The sequence below is a fragment of the Eurosta solidaginis genome, chromosome 4 (assembly GCF_040869045.1).
Source record: "Eurosta solidaginis isolate ZX-2024a chromosome 4, ASM4086904v1, whole genome shotgun sequence".
NCBI classification, from domain to species: domain Eukaryota; kingdom Metazoa; phylum Arthropoda; class Insecta; order Diptera; family Tephritidae; genus Eurosta; species Eurosta solidaginis.
In genome coordinates, this window is record NC_090322.1 from 175,742,987 (window position 1) to 175,757,558 (window position 14,572).

The 14,572-nt window shown below is 35.5% G+C and overlaps 1 protein-coding gene across 1 annotated transcript; it reads right to left on the bottom strand.

The window, feature by feature from the left end:
- Positions 1 to 10,349: 10,349 nt before the first annotated feature.
- Positions 10,350 to 11,946, bottom strand: LOC137250683 (deubiquitinase OTUD6B-like). The gene is made up of 2 exons (XM_067783896.1): positions 11,674 to 11,946; positions 10,350 to 11,600 (listed from the first exon to the last, which is right to left on the bottom strand). Exon 2 carries the CDS (start codon positions 11,577 to 11,579, stop codon positions 10,617 to 10,619), a length of 963 nt encoding a protein of 320 aa, XP_067639997.1. The 5' UTR covers positions 11,580 to 11,600; positions 11,674 to 11,946; the 3' UTR covers positions 10,350 to 10,616.
- Between the last annotated feature and the right edge of the window lie 2,626 nt (positions 11,947 to 14,572).

The window sequence follows — 14,572 nt, forward strand, 5'->3', positions numbered from 1 at the left end:
GCCGGCAATAACACTACTAGCGCATCTTTATTAACTGCGTCCATACCGGCACTAACACTACTAGCGCAACCCTTACCAACTACGACCAGATTGGGCTACAATAAACCTACTACAATGACAATCACAGGACAGCGAATATAGGCCTGCGGGCATTCCAATTGCGATAACGAACATCAGCGGTTAAAGCGGTGAGTTCGTTCCACTACTGAACTAAAATTATGTAGTTGTAGCCTTAACCTTTTTTTTTAAATTATATTTTTGACTCCGCAACATTATATAATGTTAATGCAACCACAACTAAATTAAAAGTGAATTGTTTATATAAAACACAAAGACCAATGTGCTAAATACCTTTGCACTGTAAATAGGATTGCAATTTGGTGGAAAAATGGAAAAATGAATTCCCTGTAGTTAAAGGCACTAATATTAAAAAAGCATAAAAACAACTCAAGATTGATAGTAATGTAAAGTTTATGTCCTATAACTAAAAACCACGAAGATCAATTTAACGTAACTATTAAGTGTTGCAAAAAAGGGTATAAAGCTAATTAAAAGAAAAAAAAAACCCATATTCGAGTATATATCTATGTAATGTTTAAGTCATAGTAAGTTGCCTTTTTTCTACAAGAAAAAAATTTTAACCAACAAAAAAACAAAGCATATTTTAATGGTCATGGGTGTGCAATTTATACTGCCCGTGAAACAAAGAAAAAGGTGTTTCAGGCATTAAAATCTGCTTTGCGTTGTGGTAAAATTTTACTAATACATTTTTTTATTGATGCCATCGTGGCGAATATGATTTTGGAGTGAGCAAAAGTGTTGATATTGTTTCGGTAAGGAATAAAGTTTTATTGGTAATTCAAGCTCAGTTGCATTATCAGTAAAATGCATTAACTCTATATTAAGAGACGCAAATAACAAGTAATGCGGGTTGGCTTGCGCTAGCAAAACAAAACTTTTTGTTGTATACATTTTTTTTTTTTGGGTGACTGAGTCGAACTAAACCCGAAACAATACCAACCCTAACACTTACTTGTAAAACAGTTTACGTTTCACTTGAACAAGTAAAACGATTTCAGTAATTGTACTATAAGTTTAAAAGGTTCACGTTTTACCTGAACAGGTGAATGGCTTCGGTAATTTTTCCATGAAGCTAAAAGCTTACGTTTTGCTTGAGCTTGTGAAACAATATTTTTTGAGGGGTAGGATTTACCCCAAGTTTAGTCCTAGTTGCGTTTATGACTAATTTCTCAGCGCATAGTACATATTACTGTCACTATACTATGTGTAATACCGAATTGATGTTTAATTAAACTTAAAGTAATTTTAATACAACAACTATTAATTTTGTAAGGGGGCCCCAATTAGCAGAAGTTGTATCCAAACTGTACAGCCCTAAGATAGATTTGTAAAAAAGAGAAAAAAAAGGAGAAAAAAGGGCATTTGACCAAAGTTCTACAAAAAAAAATATTTTCTTTCATTACATATATAGTATATTTTTATTTTAGTACATATATAGCCTTTTGATTGCTATAAAATTTTTTCAAAAAAAATTTTGTTTATAAGCTTAAATAGGTTCCAAAACCCGTGTAGTAAGAAGTAAGAGAAAACAAAAGAGAAATCTATGTTAGTAGTAATAATGAGCATTGAATAAATTTGTTGACAATATGGGAATGCTGACTTCCTTACTTGTTTAGAAGGCACTTAGGGCACACAGGTAAGGGGCCACCGAAAATTTAGGTGCGTCGGTGGCCATGGATTTTGAGGGTGGGTAAAGCACCGGGCGTCGCAACCACCCGCGGCGCCCCCTATATATATTCGGCCCTTTTATTTGTATTTTTATTTTTCAGCCGTTTTTTTTAGTTTGATTTTCAACGTTGGTAACCGGCCATGTCCGGTTCGGTAATTTTTTTTTGCGCTTAGTTTTTTTTTGAAGTTTCTTTTTTTTGAATTTTAAATTTTTGAATGTTTAACGGTCTGTCCGTGACATCCGGTTCGACCGGATGTTGTTTTAGTTTGAATTTATAAGCGTTTTGAGTCGGTCTCTGCGCTTCTGTCAGGGTTTTTGATTTTGACAGCTTTCAGTTTTGATAGGCATAATAGGAACTTTTTTCTGTTTATAGCGCAGGAACAGTAAGGTTGGCAAGGACCCGCCCCACCCGACAATGACTAGCCACTGTGCACCAACACATCATGCCGACCGCCTTCCTTACTGCTTCCATAGTAAAGGCAATTCCATAACAATGTTGGTGGATATTTGTGATGACATTTCGGACATTTGTGCCGATATTGCAGCCAATATCATGTTCAAGTCTGTGTTCGCCATTGTTTGCGGTGTTTCATTTTTCTCCTCCAATTTTGTTGTCTCATCGCCATCAAGATGAAAGACATACTCTTCCACGTCAATTCCTTCTAATTCCATTGCCTCTCGTAGTCGTGCCTGAAGTTAGAGTTTAATGCCGGTTGTATTCAATCCACGGTTCTCCAACTCCTTCTTCAGTTGCGGGATCTTCAACTCACTTAACTTTGCCATGTCATTGTTGTCCTCTAGAATTTATTCAACAATTCCTCTTCTGACACCAATTGTAACGAATTTACTTGCAAATCCTCTTATTTGCAATCCTCTGCTAAGTTCGAATCACTAAACTGTTGAATAAATAACTCCAATATTGAACAATGGAAAAATGGCCTCTATTAAAGTACTTCACAATAACACTTATACTTTGCTACTCGCTGGCTTAATAACCAAACTGATTGATAACACAAATGTAACTCTACTATTGGCCGCCAGATCGCGTGCTTAATCAAACTGATTGATAGCTCAACTCAAACTGAATTACTTTTTACTCGCTTGTGCCGCTTTTATAGTTTACGCTGCATACATCTAGGCTCTTCTATTTCCAGAACTTACCAACTATTTCGAGTGTTTATAGTTCTCATATAGTTTCTACTTGTTTACAATTTTCTACTTTTCAGCGTCTCCCAGATGTATGTGAGTTTGTAGTTTACAGTCTCTCGCACACACATAGGCGTATAAGTAAATGCATCTGTGTGTGACATCTCTTTCGGCTGCCTTATATATCATTGTGAATGATGACAAAGTGTGATCTCTTCTGCATAAACGTCAAAATTCCAAAGTGATTGGATCACCTGATTCGTATTTGACTATCGCTGTCTCATTCTGTATCTCTTTCTATCACCCGCTGAAGATAGGCGCCGCCATATTGAAAAGCCTGTCAAAACTCTGAAAAGTAACCATATTGAACAGCCTGTCAGGCAGTTGACAGATAAGAGATCACACTTTGTCATCATTCACAATGTTATATATGTGTATACATGATTTGATTATTGACGTAAATACTGCTTGGCATGGCCTTAAGGGCGAATTAATGGTGACTTGTAACCATAAAGCCATAACCAGATAAATCAGCTGATCGAACCTACCTTATGGAAAGGAATGTAATCGATTAATGGTGCCATACCATAACGCTAACGCCATAGACAATCAGTTGGTTTTTGTTTTCTCGCCATATCCATAACCTAAAAATATTTGAGTTGGTGAATTTAATAACTTTTTTTTAGATTTTCTTTATTGTTTTGGGTACGTTATGACTAAGATACTTATTTTTTGTGGAATATGTTTGTAATTTTTTGCGTTTTCATCATTTTTATGAAATTTTCACGATTTTTAGGTTAACGCACCATTAATCGATCACATTGAGATGGTTATGGATATGGGTATGGTTACGACTATGGCGTTAGGGTTAAGGAAGTTAAATTTGGCTTTTAAGCCGGAGTCATTGGTGCCGTATGTCGTATCGCTGTATCCGTATCCCTAACGTAATCAGCTGTTTATCGTTAGGACGGTAAACCAAAACCCAATTGTTTGGCTACGATACGGTTACGACCTTAGCGGCACCAATAATCGATTGCATTGATTCTCATAAGGTTGGTCGAATCAGCTGTTAAAAGGTTACCGATACGGTTACCGATAAAGCACCAATTATTACGTTCCATTGGTGCGTGAACCAGATACGGATAGAAATTTAACAAGCAAATGCAACAACAACGTTGTGATCCTCATATTTATCTGGTTCAATTTGTGATCCGTATAGCAGTTCTGTTCGTTTCGTTTTCTGTAGTAGATTTTTTGACAGCTAACCACTTTTGAGTTGGTAGCACTCATGGCTCAACTATATGGTTAGTTCATCTCTATAGCAACAACATACATTTGTTCACATTGCCAAAATCAGAGTGTTGCTGTTAGACGAATGGAATGGAATGAAAACATAAAACTTAGCAGCATTTGTATGTAGTAAGAAAATGTTTTAAACTCGTTGGTTTCATTTTGAGTTTTCCATCTCCTTCTGACAATCCCTACTACAGTGAAATGAAAAAAATGAAATAATCTGGTGAGATGAGCCAACCATATAGTTGAGCCATTGTAGCACTGAACTAAATATGTGTACATTTGTGTATACATAAAAGAATTCGCCATATTTAAAAGCAAAAACACTGATAGAGTAAACAACTTTAAGATGATGTAAGGAAAATAAATAGTTTGCTTACGTGCGAAACTATTTAAATGTTAATAATTCCATCAGTATCTTAAAATTTTGTGTACGTTTCTTCTTATTTTCAACAAAACAGACGTTTTATATTAGTGCTGCCAGTTCTCATAAAGTTGATCCAGATCGTTCCAATGAGATTTGAGCCAGAGCCAGAGCTCGATAAACCAATGGAACGGCCCTAATGTCTCCAGCTTTAGCATTGCCTTAGTGATGGTATAGCTTGGTGATGCTAATATCCGTGACAATATTTTAATTCTTGATTATCGGAAGTGTTAATTATTCGAAGTTTTTCGTTCAAGCTTTTATGTAAGCGCTCGATGTCTCCAATACCAGTTTTTCCTGTACTCACTTCTAACTTTACATTTAGTTGTTCACACCACTGCTTTATATTAATTATTTATACCTTGGTCTTTATCTATTTTAAGTACTTTTGAGGACCCATAACATTAAATACTTTTAATAGCGCGTTTAAAGCTCTTGAGCTAGCCATTCAGAAATTCAAAAAAAAAAAAAAAAACAACAACTTCGTTGTTCTAACTAGTGAATTTGGTTTATTTTGAAAGACCGATTTATATAAGTTTTGAAAAATTACAAAGTCATATTCGTTTGGTATATAAATAGCAGCTTTAAAATTAAGCAGATACTTACTAATTATTTCTTTTATTAATTCAGTGCTAAGTTCAGTATATTACTGTAGTTAAAGAATTTTTAAACACATTTTCTGTTTTGAAAGAATTCTTGTCACCTCGTATTAACTTCAATTGCCGCTTGAATATATTTAAGGGTCTTTCTGTTATTCTTATGAAGACTTCTGAACCCGAGTGAATAGTTGCAACAATTGAATCAGCTTCGCCATAGTTACATTCCTGAATTTTAATTCTTGATAACGCATCAGCAACGTAACTTTCTTTCCCAGCAATATATTTCACTTCAAAATCAAACTCGTTCAATTTAATTTTCCACCTTTGCAACTTTGAATTCGGCTCCTTCAAATTGTGTAGCCATTGCAAAGATCGATGGTCAGTGTGAATAACAAATTTCCTACCATATAAGTATGGCCGAAAATACTTTGTTGCCCACACTAAAGCTAGCAATTCCTTTTCGGTTGCTGAGTAGTTAAGCTCATGCTCATTTAACGTACGACTCGTATAGCACACGGGTCGCCCATTTTGGCTTAGGACTGCCCCTAGAGCTTTATTCGACGCATCTGTTGTAAGAGTAAATATTTTGCTGTAATCAGGATAAGCCAATATCGGATCCTTAGTAATCAGCAGCTTAATTGCCTCGATTGCTCTTAAATACTTTTCATTATTTGAGTCGATTTTGTTACCTTTTTTTAAACAATGCGTAAGGGGTTTAGTTATGTTTGAGCAGTCTTTGATAAATTTGCGGTAGAATCCTGCTAAACCAAGAAATTGTTTTATTTCTTTTTCCGTCTTAGGAATGGGGTATTTAAGAATTGCTGCCACTTTATTGGTATTTGGTTTTATCCCGTCTCGGGTAATAATGTGGCCAAGAAATTCTGTCTCTTTCTTTAAAAATTCACACTTGTTTAAGTGGATTTTTCAATTAGCTTCTCTCAATCTATCAAAAACTTTATTAAGCGAGTCGATATGCTCCTGTAGGGATGTACTAAAAATAATTATGTCATCCAAGTAAACTCAGCAATTGACATCGATTAAACCATCCAACACCGTATTCATCAGCCTCTGGAAGGTCGCCGGAGTATTTTTCAAACCAAAAGGCATTCTGAGAAATTCGTAGTGGTCATTTTTTGTTGAAAATGTTGAAATGCTGTCTTTCCACGATCTTGGGGATCCATTTTTATTTTTTGGAACCCCTTTGCTAAATCTAAAGTGGTAAAATACATACATCTGCCCAATTTGTCCAGAATTTCATCCATACTCGGTATGGGGAATTTATCGCTGATGGTAATATCGTTCAACTTACGATAATCGACAACGATACGCCAGTCTTGAATGCCCGATGCATTGACCTTTTTTGGCACAACCCAAATAGGTGCAGAGTATGGCGAACTACTATTACAGATAATTTTCTGGTCTAACATTTCTCTAATTTCCTTGTTCACCTCCTCCTTGTAAACTTCTGGGTATCTATAGGACTTTACATAAATAGGATTATCATTGATTGTTCTAATTTGATGCTTCACTGAGCTTGTAAACGTTAATTTTTCGCCTTCCTTATAAAATAAGCTACTGTGTTTATCTAAGAGTTTGTAAATTTTCACGCTCTTCTTTATTTAAGTGGTCTAACCTAAACGTATTTTCTTTTGAATCTTGTCTTATGCCTAATTTATCCAATAGATTGATATACTCACTACGAAAGACTTCATCTACGAACTTGTACTTTACTCCATTCAAAGTAATGGTTTTGCTTGGTATGTCTATATTTGCGCATAATTGGTTGAGCGCATTCCATCCTATGAAGCCATCGAAACTATTAGAAAAATCATATACGTAAAATAATATTTTATTACTTTTATCGTCAACTAATTTTTGAATGTAATTTATTTTTACTGATCCGGTAACGGGTTTTAAAGTTATAGGGTCGGAAGAAATTATTTCACTATTTATAATATTTGGATTGATTAAACTTACTGAAGAGCCAGTATCAATCAAAATCACGCACAGTTTGTTTTGAATATTCAACTGAATTCTTGGTAACTTCCCGAGGCCTGTAAACGAAAATTTTGCTCATCTTGCTCCATTGGCACTGGAGCGTCGAATCGTGTAATGCGAGACTGATAAGAGTTAGCTCGATTTGTTCAGTACCAGCTTGAACGCTACGCTGATTAGAACGAAACTGATTTGAATCAGGTACTGGCATATAAGGAATGCGGTGTTGAGCACTTTGCTGGTTGTATTGCGACATATTTTGCACTCTACTACTGGGGAAAGGGGGTTGGTACGGATAAAAACTAGTATCTACTGCAAAAGAAAGTGGGCATGGTCGAAGGGATTGTCAAAAGGAGATGGCAAACTCAAAATGAAACCAACCCATTGGCAACATTTTACTTACACATACAAAAACTGCTAAGTTTTATGTTTCCATTCCATACCATTCGCACCAACATCAATACACAGATTTTGACAATTTGAACAGACATATTTTGTTGCTTTACAGATGAGCCAACCTGTAGTTGAACCATGATAGCAACATTAATCAAAGCAGTAAGATGATTTGGTAACTCTCTTTTCAATAGGGGGACTCATGTAACCGTATAAATGCCTTATAAAGTGTGTAAACGTATAAATTTATCTAGTTTACGCACGAGCTGTCAAACTTTGTATGAAAAATCATTTACACAATTTGTATAAATTTACGCGCACATTTCATTGTGTAAACGCGGTAAACTCAAAGGAATGCAACCTTGCAGACATTACAGACGGCATTTTCATCAAAAATCTCCAACATCAGCAAGTAAAGGCGTTTTAGTTTTGATTTTTCACTTAATCTCGGTATTTTTTAATTTGTATAACAATCAAAAAAATTTGTTTGGAAATAATACAGCTGAAAAACAATCAAGTTTATCAAGAGTATTACTAGGTGCGTTCATATAACCGCGTGTGTAAATGGATATAATTTTACACCTTATAAGTTTATATGCTATCATGAGTCCCCCTAATGTTCTTAAAATTATTTTTTGTAATTCCGCTTTCAAAAAATTTTCCTGAGAAATACCTAAATTACTTAATTTAATACGATCTCTTATTTTACATACTTCTTGGTTAATATCATCACATAATTTCTTTACACTCTTGCTAAGCTTAATATTATCAATTGACAATATTATAGTAGTTATGGGTGTATGCTCAGTAAATTCACTAATTAATAACTCACGTAGTGTAAGCCAATCAGATGGTTGTTCTCTCCTTATTACATCCAAAGCTGCTGCACGTAGTGTGCTTACTATACACTGGAAGTAGAAGGGTTTCTCTTTATTTGTAAGAGAAGTGAATGGCGGAATGATGTTGTCTATACTGCCAATGAAGAGCGATAGGTAATTTGTCTCCATCGAAAGGGGAGACTAACTTAATGCTTTGCACGACGCGACGTTGTTGTTGTTGTACCGATAAGGTTGCTCCCCGAAGGCTTTGGGGAGTGTTATCGATGTGATGGTCCTTTGCCGGATACAGATCCGGTACGTGCTGGCCCGACCATCTCGGGAACGATTTATGTGGCCACATTAAACCTTCAGACCATCCCCTCCCTCCCCAACCTCAAGTTCCATAAGGAGCTTAGGGTCACCAGAGCCTCGTCTGTTAATGAAACAGGATTCGCCGCGGATAGGTGAGGTTGACAATTGGGTTTGGAGAAGCTATATATTGCGCTGGCAACCTGCAGGGTTGCGCTACACATCCCCTTGAATCTGGTATTTTAGTCGCCTCTTACGACAGGCATACCTAACGCGGGTATATTCTGACCCCCTAACGCCGCGATCTCTTCTTTCTTTGATTTCTTCCATGGTTATTCTTTCACAGGTACTTAAATTCAGTGAGCCGATTTGTGTGCAAATTTCGTGCAGCTGTTGGTCTTGCATACGATATGTTTATTGTTGTTGTGCATAAAACGAAACGTCTATTTACATTGCGCTCATTAACATTGTTGTTTTTATTGTTCTTTTACTTTATATGTATTTTGTTGTGTCTTTCGTAGCACTCAATTTTTTCGTTCTTCGGCCGCTATTTGACTTTGTTTGCAGTCTTACAATTTATTTGTTGTTGTCTTAAAAAATTTTCCACAACCAGTCGAACGGTTATTTTCATCAAAATGTTTCTCATTCGATTTAAATTTTTTAAGCTTTTAAGTCACTTTTTTCAATAATTTCGCATAATTTAACGATAACGTTTTGGTGTTTCGTATTTTTTTAAATATTTTAAATGTCTTTTTACTTGGTATCAAGTTTGTGATAAATGCTTATTATCACAAATAGTTTACATGCTGCTCACTTGAGTTTGTGTATAAGCTTAATTTTTTACAATTTTTCCATAGTTTTAATTATTATCAAAAGGAAGTTTTTGCGAAGGTTCGTTTGAAGAATCATTTTCTTTGACTCCGCCACTGCGCCAATAACATAAACCACAATTTTAGGTTGATTACTATAAGTTTATTCAGAATATTGTTCACACGCGTGTAAGCGGTTTGAAATCAGAAACAAGAGTAAATCAGGAAGAACTTAAAAGCTAAGAGCTTAATCTAAAGTAGTAATTGAAATTATATACAGTTAGAGAGAATAACAGTGTTTTAGGGAATTGTTGTAGATATTATATATCTTACAGATATGTATGTGATCCAATTAACTCAACGAAGAAGCGACTGGCGCGTTTAAATGTTTAAGCGCCAATTAGGAAAGTAATTTTATACTAAGGCAGCTCATTAAATTCACATTTGTAATCATGTTAGCCTCATAAATGAAACATTTTCCAAATAAGTTTGCTAGGTTAACAAAGTTGACGAGATATCCGAGGGCCCTGCCAGCTTACATGAATTGTCCCATTATATTTGCAGGCTTATTCAGAGCCTTCTTTTGCATCGCGATACTAAGGGCCCGTTGCTTTGCTTGGTAACTGCTAATTTGCTTTTATTTTGATATTAAATTTATGTTTTAGTTTATTATAAAACAAGAAAAGTGAGATATATGAATGTAAATAATATCCATACAGTAAGTATAAAATAAACGATTCTCCTCAAACAAAGTCAAGTTCAACAGTGGGTTACTTTTCTTGCAAAATATATGCCTGTATACAAAGCTACAGATTTTTTAAAGAACATTTTTTTATTTATATTAGCCATCACAAAATAATATAATTTACTTAGATATGTATTTGTCATTTAAATCGCACATTTTTTTTACAAAGTAAAAATATTTTCGGTATATAAACTACATAATTGATTCAAGCTTGGCAAAGATAAATTAAATTAATACCATCATACTTAATAAAGCTCTAATATGCAATGCATATTGTAATTGTGTGTGAGCATAGCTATATGAAATCCACCTACTGACTAATGTCAATTATTTGGCTATTCATTTTCGCTACCTCCACTTTCGCCTACTGTTTTATCTATGGGCAACGTTGAATTGTAATGTTCACCCAAACTGTACATATGACGATGATAGGTAATTAATAAATTGGGTCCAGCAAATTCATCGGCTCCTTGCACAGTGGATGGACCTTCCGCTTGCAATACTTCAATTGGTACTTTCAATATTGAAGATAAAGCTTTTAATTCAATTTGTCCACCCCATGCTGGTGTCGTACGTAAAGTCTCACAGTATTTGTTAAACTCATCATCGGTAAGTAAATCACCAGTTTTAGGATTTGTCATATAACAAATTAGTGTATCCTTATGAGTGCGTATATAATTAGCTGATTCATTTCGTAGTTTTTGAACGCTATGGTTAGCTAGACCATGTTGAGATAATTGATGGCGTACAGCATTATACAAACAATCACCATCAGAGGGTATATTATGTAGAGTTAATTGTCGTTCAAGTAATTTCGTTTGTATTGCACGTAATTCAGTGGCTTTAGGTGCAAATTTCGCATCTTCAGCAGCTGCAAGTATTTCCTCTTCACGTTGACGTGCTTCACGTGCTTTCTTATCGCGCCGCTTTTGTGCTTTTGAAATGCGTTGTTTCGGTAGACCATTGTGCTCTTCATTCTCATCATTAGATATATCTTCCTCTGGTTGATGACTTTGTTTACCTTCAGTGCATTGCTCGTGCGTCGATTGTTCTTGATGCTTTTGTGCTTTTTCTATTGCTGCCACTTCAGTTGCTTGGCGTTTTTCTAAATCATTTTCCATATGTGCCACTTCCTCCATAACTTCCTTTCGTTTCTTTTTATCATTTTTTGATGCTGTTTTTTTCAATGCTTGAATTTTGGCTTGAAGATCTTTACGTTCACGTCGATGCTGACTGAGAAGTTCATTCAGCGCCAAGCCACCTAAAGTTTCAGACAATTCTTGAGTTTCGAAAGGCATTTAAAAAATAGTTGGTAGTATCTAAAAATGGGCAATAAACATGATTAGTTTTCTAAATGATTGACATGGGCACAATCTGTAGAATCTTTCTTACGTATTTGCAGGCAGCTATAACTCTTCCGGAAGGGAAAATTGTTTTTTTTTTTAAGTGGGTGAGCGGAGATTACTTTCAGGACATACTCCGTAGTACTCAAAACAACAGCTATATATTTCCAGTATGTTTAATGAAATACCACCATTTTAGATTCATAACTTATTTAATTTCAGCAGTAATATTGTAATATTTTCGTTCAATTCCGCAATCTTACCAAATACTTATCAAATTTTCCAATTGGTGATTGGATGTCAACCAACCAACTGCCGATAACGTGGTCCATTTGAACACACAAAGAGCTACCACCTTTTCTACAGTAACATTCATACTTGCCGTCATCCAGTGAGTTTTACAGCTCCGCCCCACGCTCAATTCTCACGGGAATGCTCTGGATCAAAGAGAGACTTGAGAAGCAGATGTCGTGAAATTTTCGCACAGGTGAAATGTGATAGGCAGATGTCGCCGCTGTTTTTCATTTAACTCATACGGCAAAAGGCTAAGCAGCGACATCTCTTTTTGAAAAAGTAGGTTTATGAAGGGCAGAGTTGCCAAACTAAAAAGAAGAAATTAACAAATTATCTGGCTCACAAATTGAACAAGACTTCTATCTGGATTTATCTGGCTCAAATCGTTGCATTTACATGCAAAATTATTTATTTGGCTTAGGATTTTGCCACCGGATGATGGCAACTATTAAGTGAGCATGATAAAAACACGAGGTATAAGCGTTCTCTCTTCTGGTCGTCCATATTTAAATTTTTTTTTTTTTAATTTTTTTAGCAATATAATATATATAAACAATCTCATAAGAAACCAAAAACAAAGTATACTATATAAATTTGTTTATGTTTGAAACAAAAAGACAAATGTGTGCAGTTGAGAAATATGAAAGTGTTTTCCTCACGGAAAAACGTCAATAATGTCGAAAATGATTTTATTTATGTCATTACATGGTCAAAGGGATTGTCAAAAGAATGCAAACTCAAAATGAAACCAACACATTGGCAACATTTTACTTACACATACAAAAACTGCTAAGTTTTATGTTTCCATTCCATACCATTCGCACCAACACCAATACAAAGATTTTGACAATTTGAACAGACATATTTTGTTGCTTTACAGATGAGCCAACCTGTGTATATTTGAACCATGGTGAAAACCTAACTCGATTTCCAATTTTTGTTCTGCGTGACATTTAGATTTGACGTTTGCACACGTGCTTTACATTGTCGCAACGCATGCTTATTTGGGTTAGGGCAAAAAACGCCGTTTGTTTGCGTGCGCTAAAAAAACGCAGTGCGGTTTTATTAGGTTGGCTTGTAATACGTGCGACCGATCACAAATTGTCATCAATATCCTCTAACGGGAGTTCAAGGAAACTTGCTGTTTCAACAGGGTGGACCATAAGGAAAGGGGTGTTAGAGGCGTTGGTTCCACATTACAATTAAAGAGATGGTTGGTGTCATGTGGGGACAAATTGCAAGCGGTGCATACATTTTGTATGTCGGGGTTGATTCTGGATAGGTAAGAGTTTAACCTGTTACATTATCCAGAACGAAGTTGAGCTAGAGTGACTCGCGTTTCCCTCGGGAGTATGCGTTCCTCTTCCGCAAGTTTTGGGTACTGTTCTTTGAGTACTGGATTCACCGGGCAATTCCTGGCATAAAGGTCCGACGCCTGTTTGTGGAGTTCACTGAGGTTTTTTTGCTTCATACGGCTGAGTTCTCAGGTGCCGTATTTCCTCATAATGCTTACGGAGATGACTCTTTAAGCCCCTAGGCGGTGTTTGCTCATCAATCAGATGTCTGTTGGGATGCCCAGGTTTCTGGGTATTCAACAAGAACCGTTTGGTTAGCATCTCATTTCTCTCCCTGATGGGGAGTATTCTCGCCTCATTATGTAGATGGTGTTCTGGGTACATAGGAAGACAGCCCGTGGCAGTTCTGAGAGCAGTCCCTACAAGAAACGCTGATAGTTTTACTAATACACTCACACTTGTAATTGACAATGCTGATCCTGCGATAACGTAAACATTGATACTCAAATTTATGTATGTTCCTTTGTTCGCTCACGCATGTCCGCATGTTCCCAACGACAGCCTATAATCATGAAAAAGGACTGAAACTGGGAAGGCTTCGGACACCTGGTACAGAACAAAAGAACATACAGCAGATACCATAATCATGTGAGACAGATACATAATTCTCAACGGAATTTTATGTATGCGAGAACAGATTATCCGATTTAATCATGTTGTCACTACTGACTGTCATATGACAATCAAATGATTATCACGGTTGTTTTGTTATTTTTTAAATTCCGACGAAAACCATATAAAAAATAAGTTTAAAAAATGAAAAAGAGAGCATTTCAAAGCTCCATGCTGAAAGAAAATAAAAAATCGAAAATAATATTAAAAAATACCAAAAGCTGGCGGAATGTATGGGGCGCACTCAAAAAATTGATACGCGAAAAATTATAGTGGTTAGTGGTGATTCATTTTTAAATGTGTTTCCGCATGAGGAAAGCGCTCTTCTGTTGTTTTGTTATTTTCTGAATTTAAATTGAACATTTTGAACTCGAATTCTTATACAACTATTTATTTTAAACAAATAAAAAACACGTATGCTTTTATCACGTACAAAATTAAAAACGTAATGAAATAAAGTAAATAAAAAGCAAAAAGCATTGTTTCATTTTTGGCGGAATATAACAATGGTCATTTATGATAGTATAACAGTCAAACCTGATATCTACAGTAAACTATCATTTATGACACTTTTTGCAAAGAGGATAGATATATCAAAGAGGATAGATAGAAGGCAGGTTTGATAAGCCAAGTCAAACTTAAATACATTTGACCTGCCTCATATCAACCCTTAAATATGTAAATAAG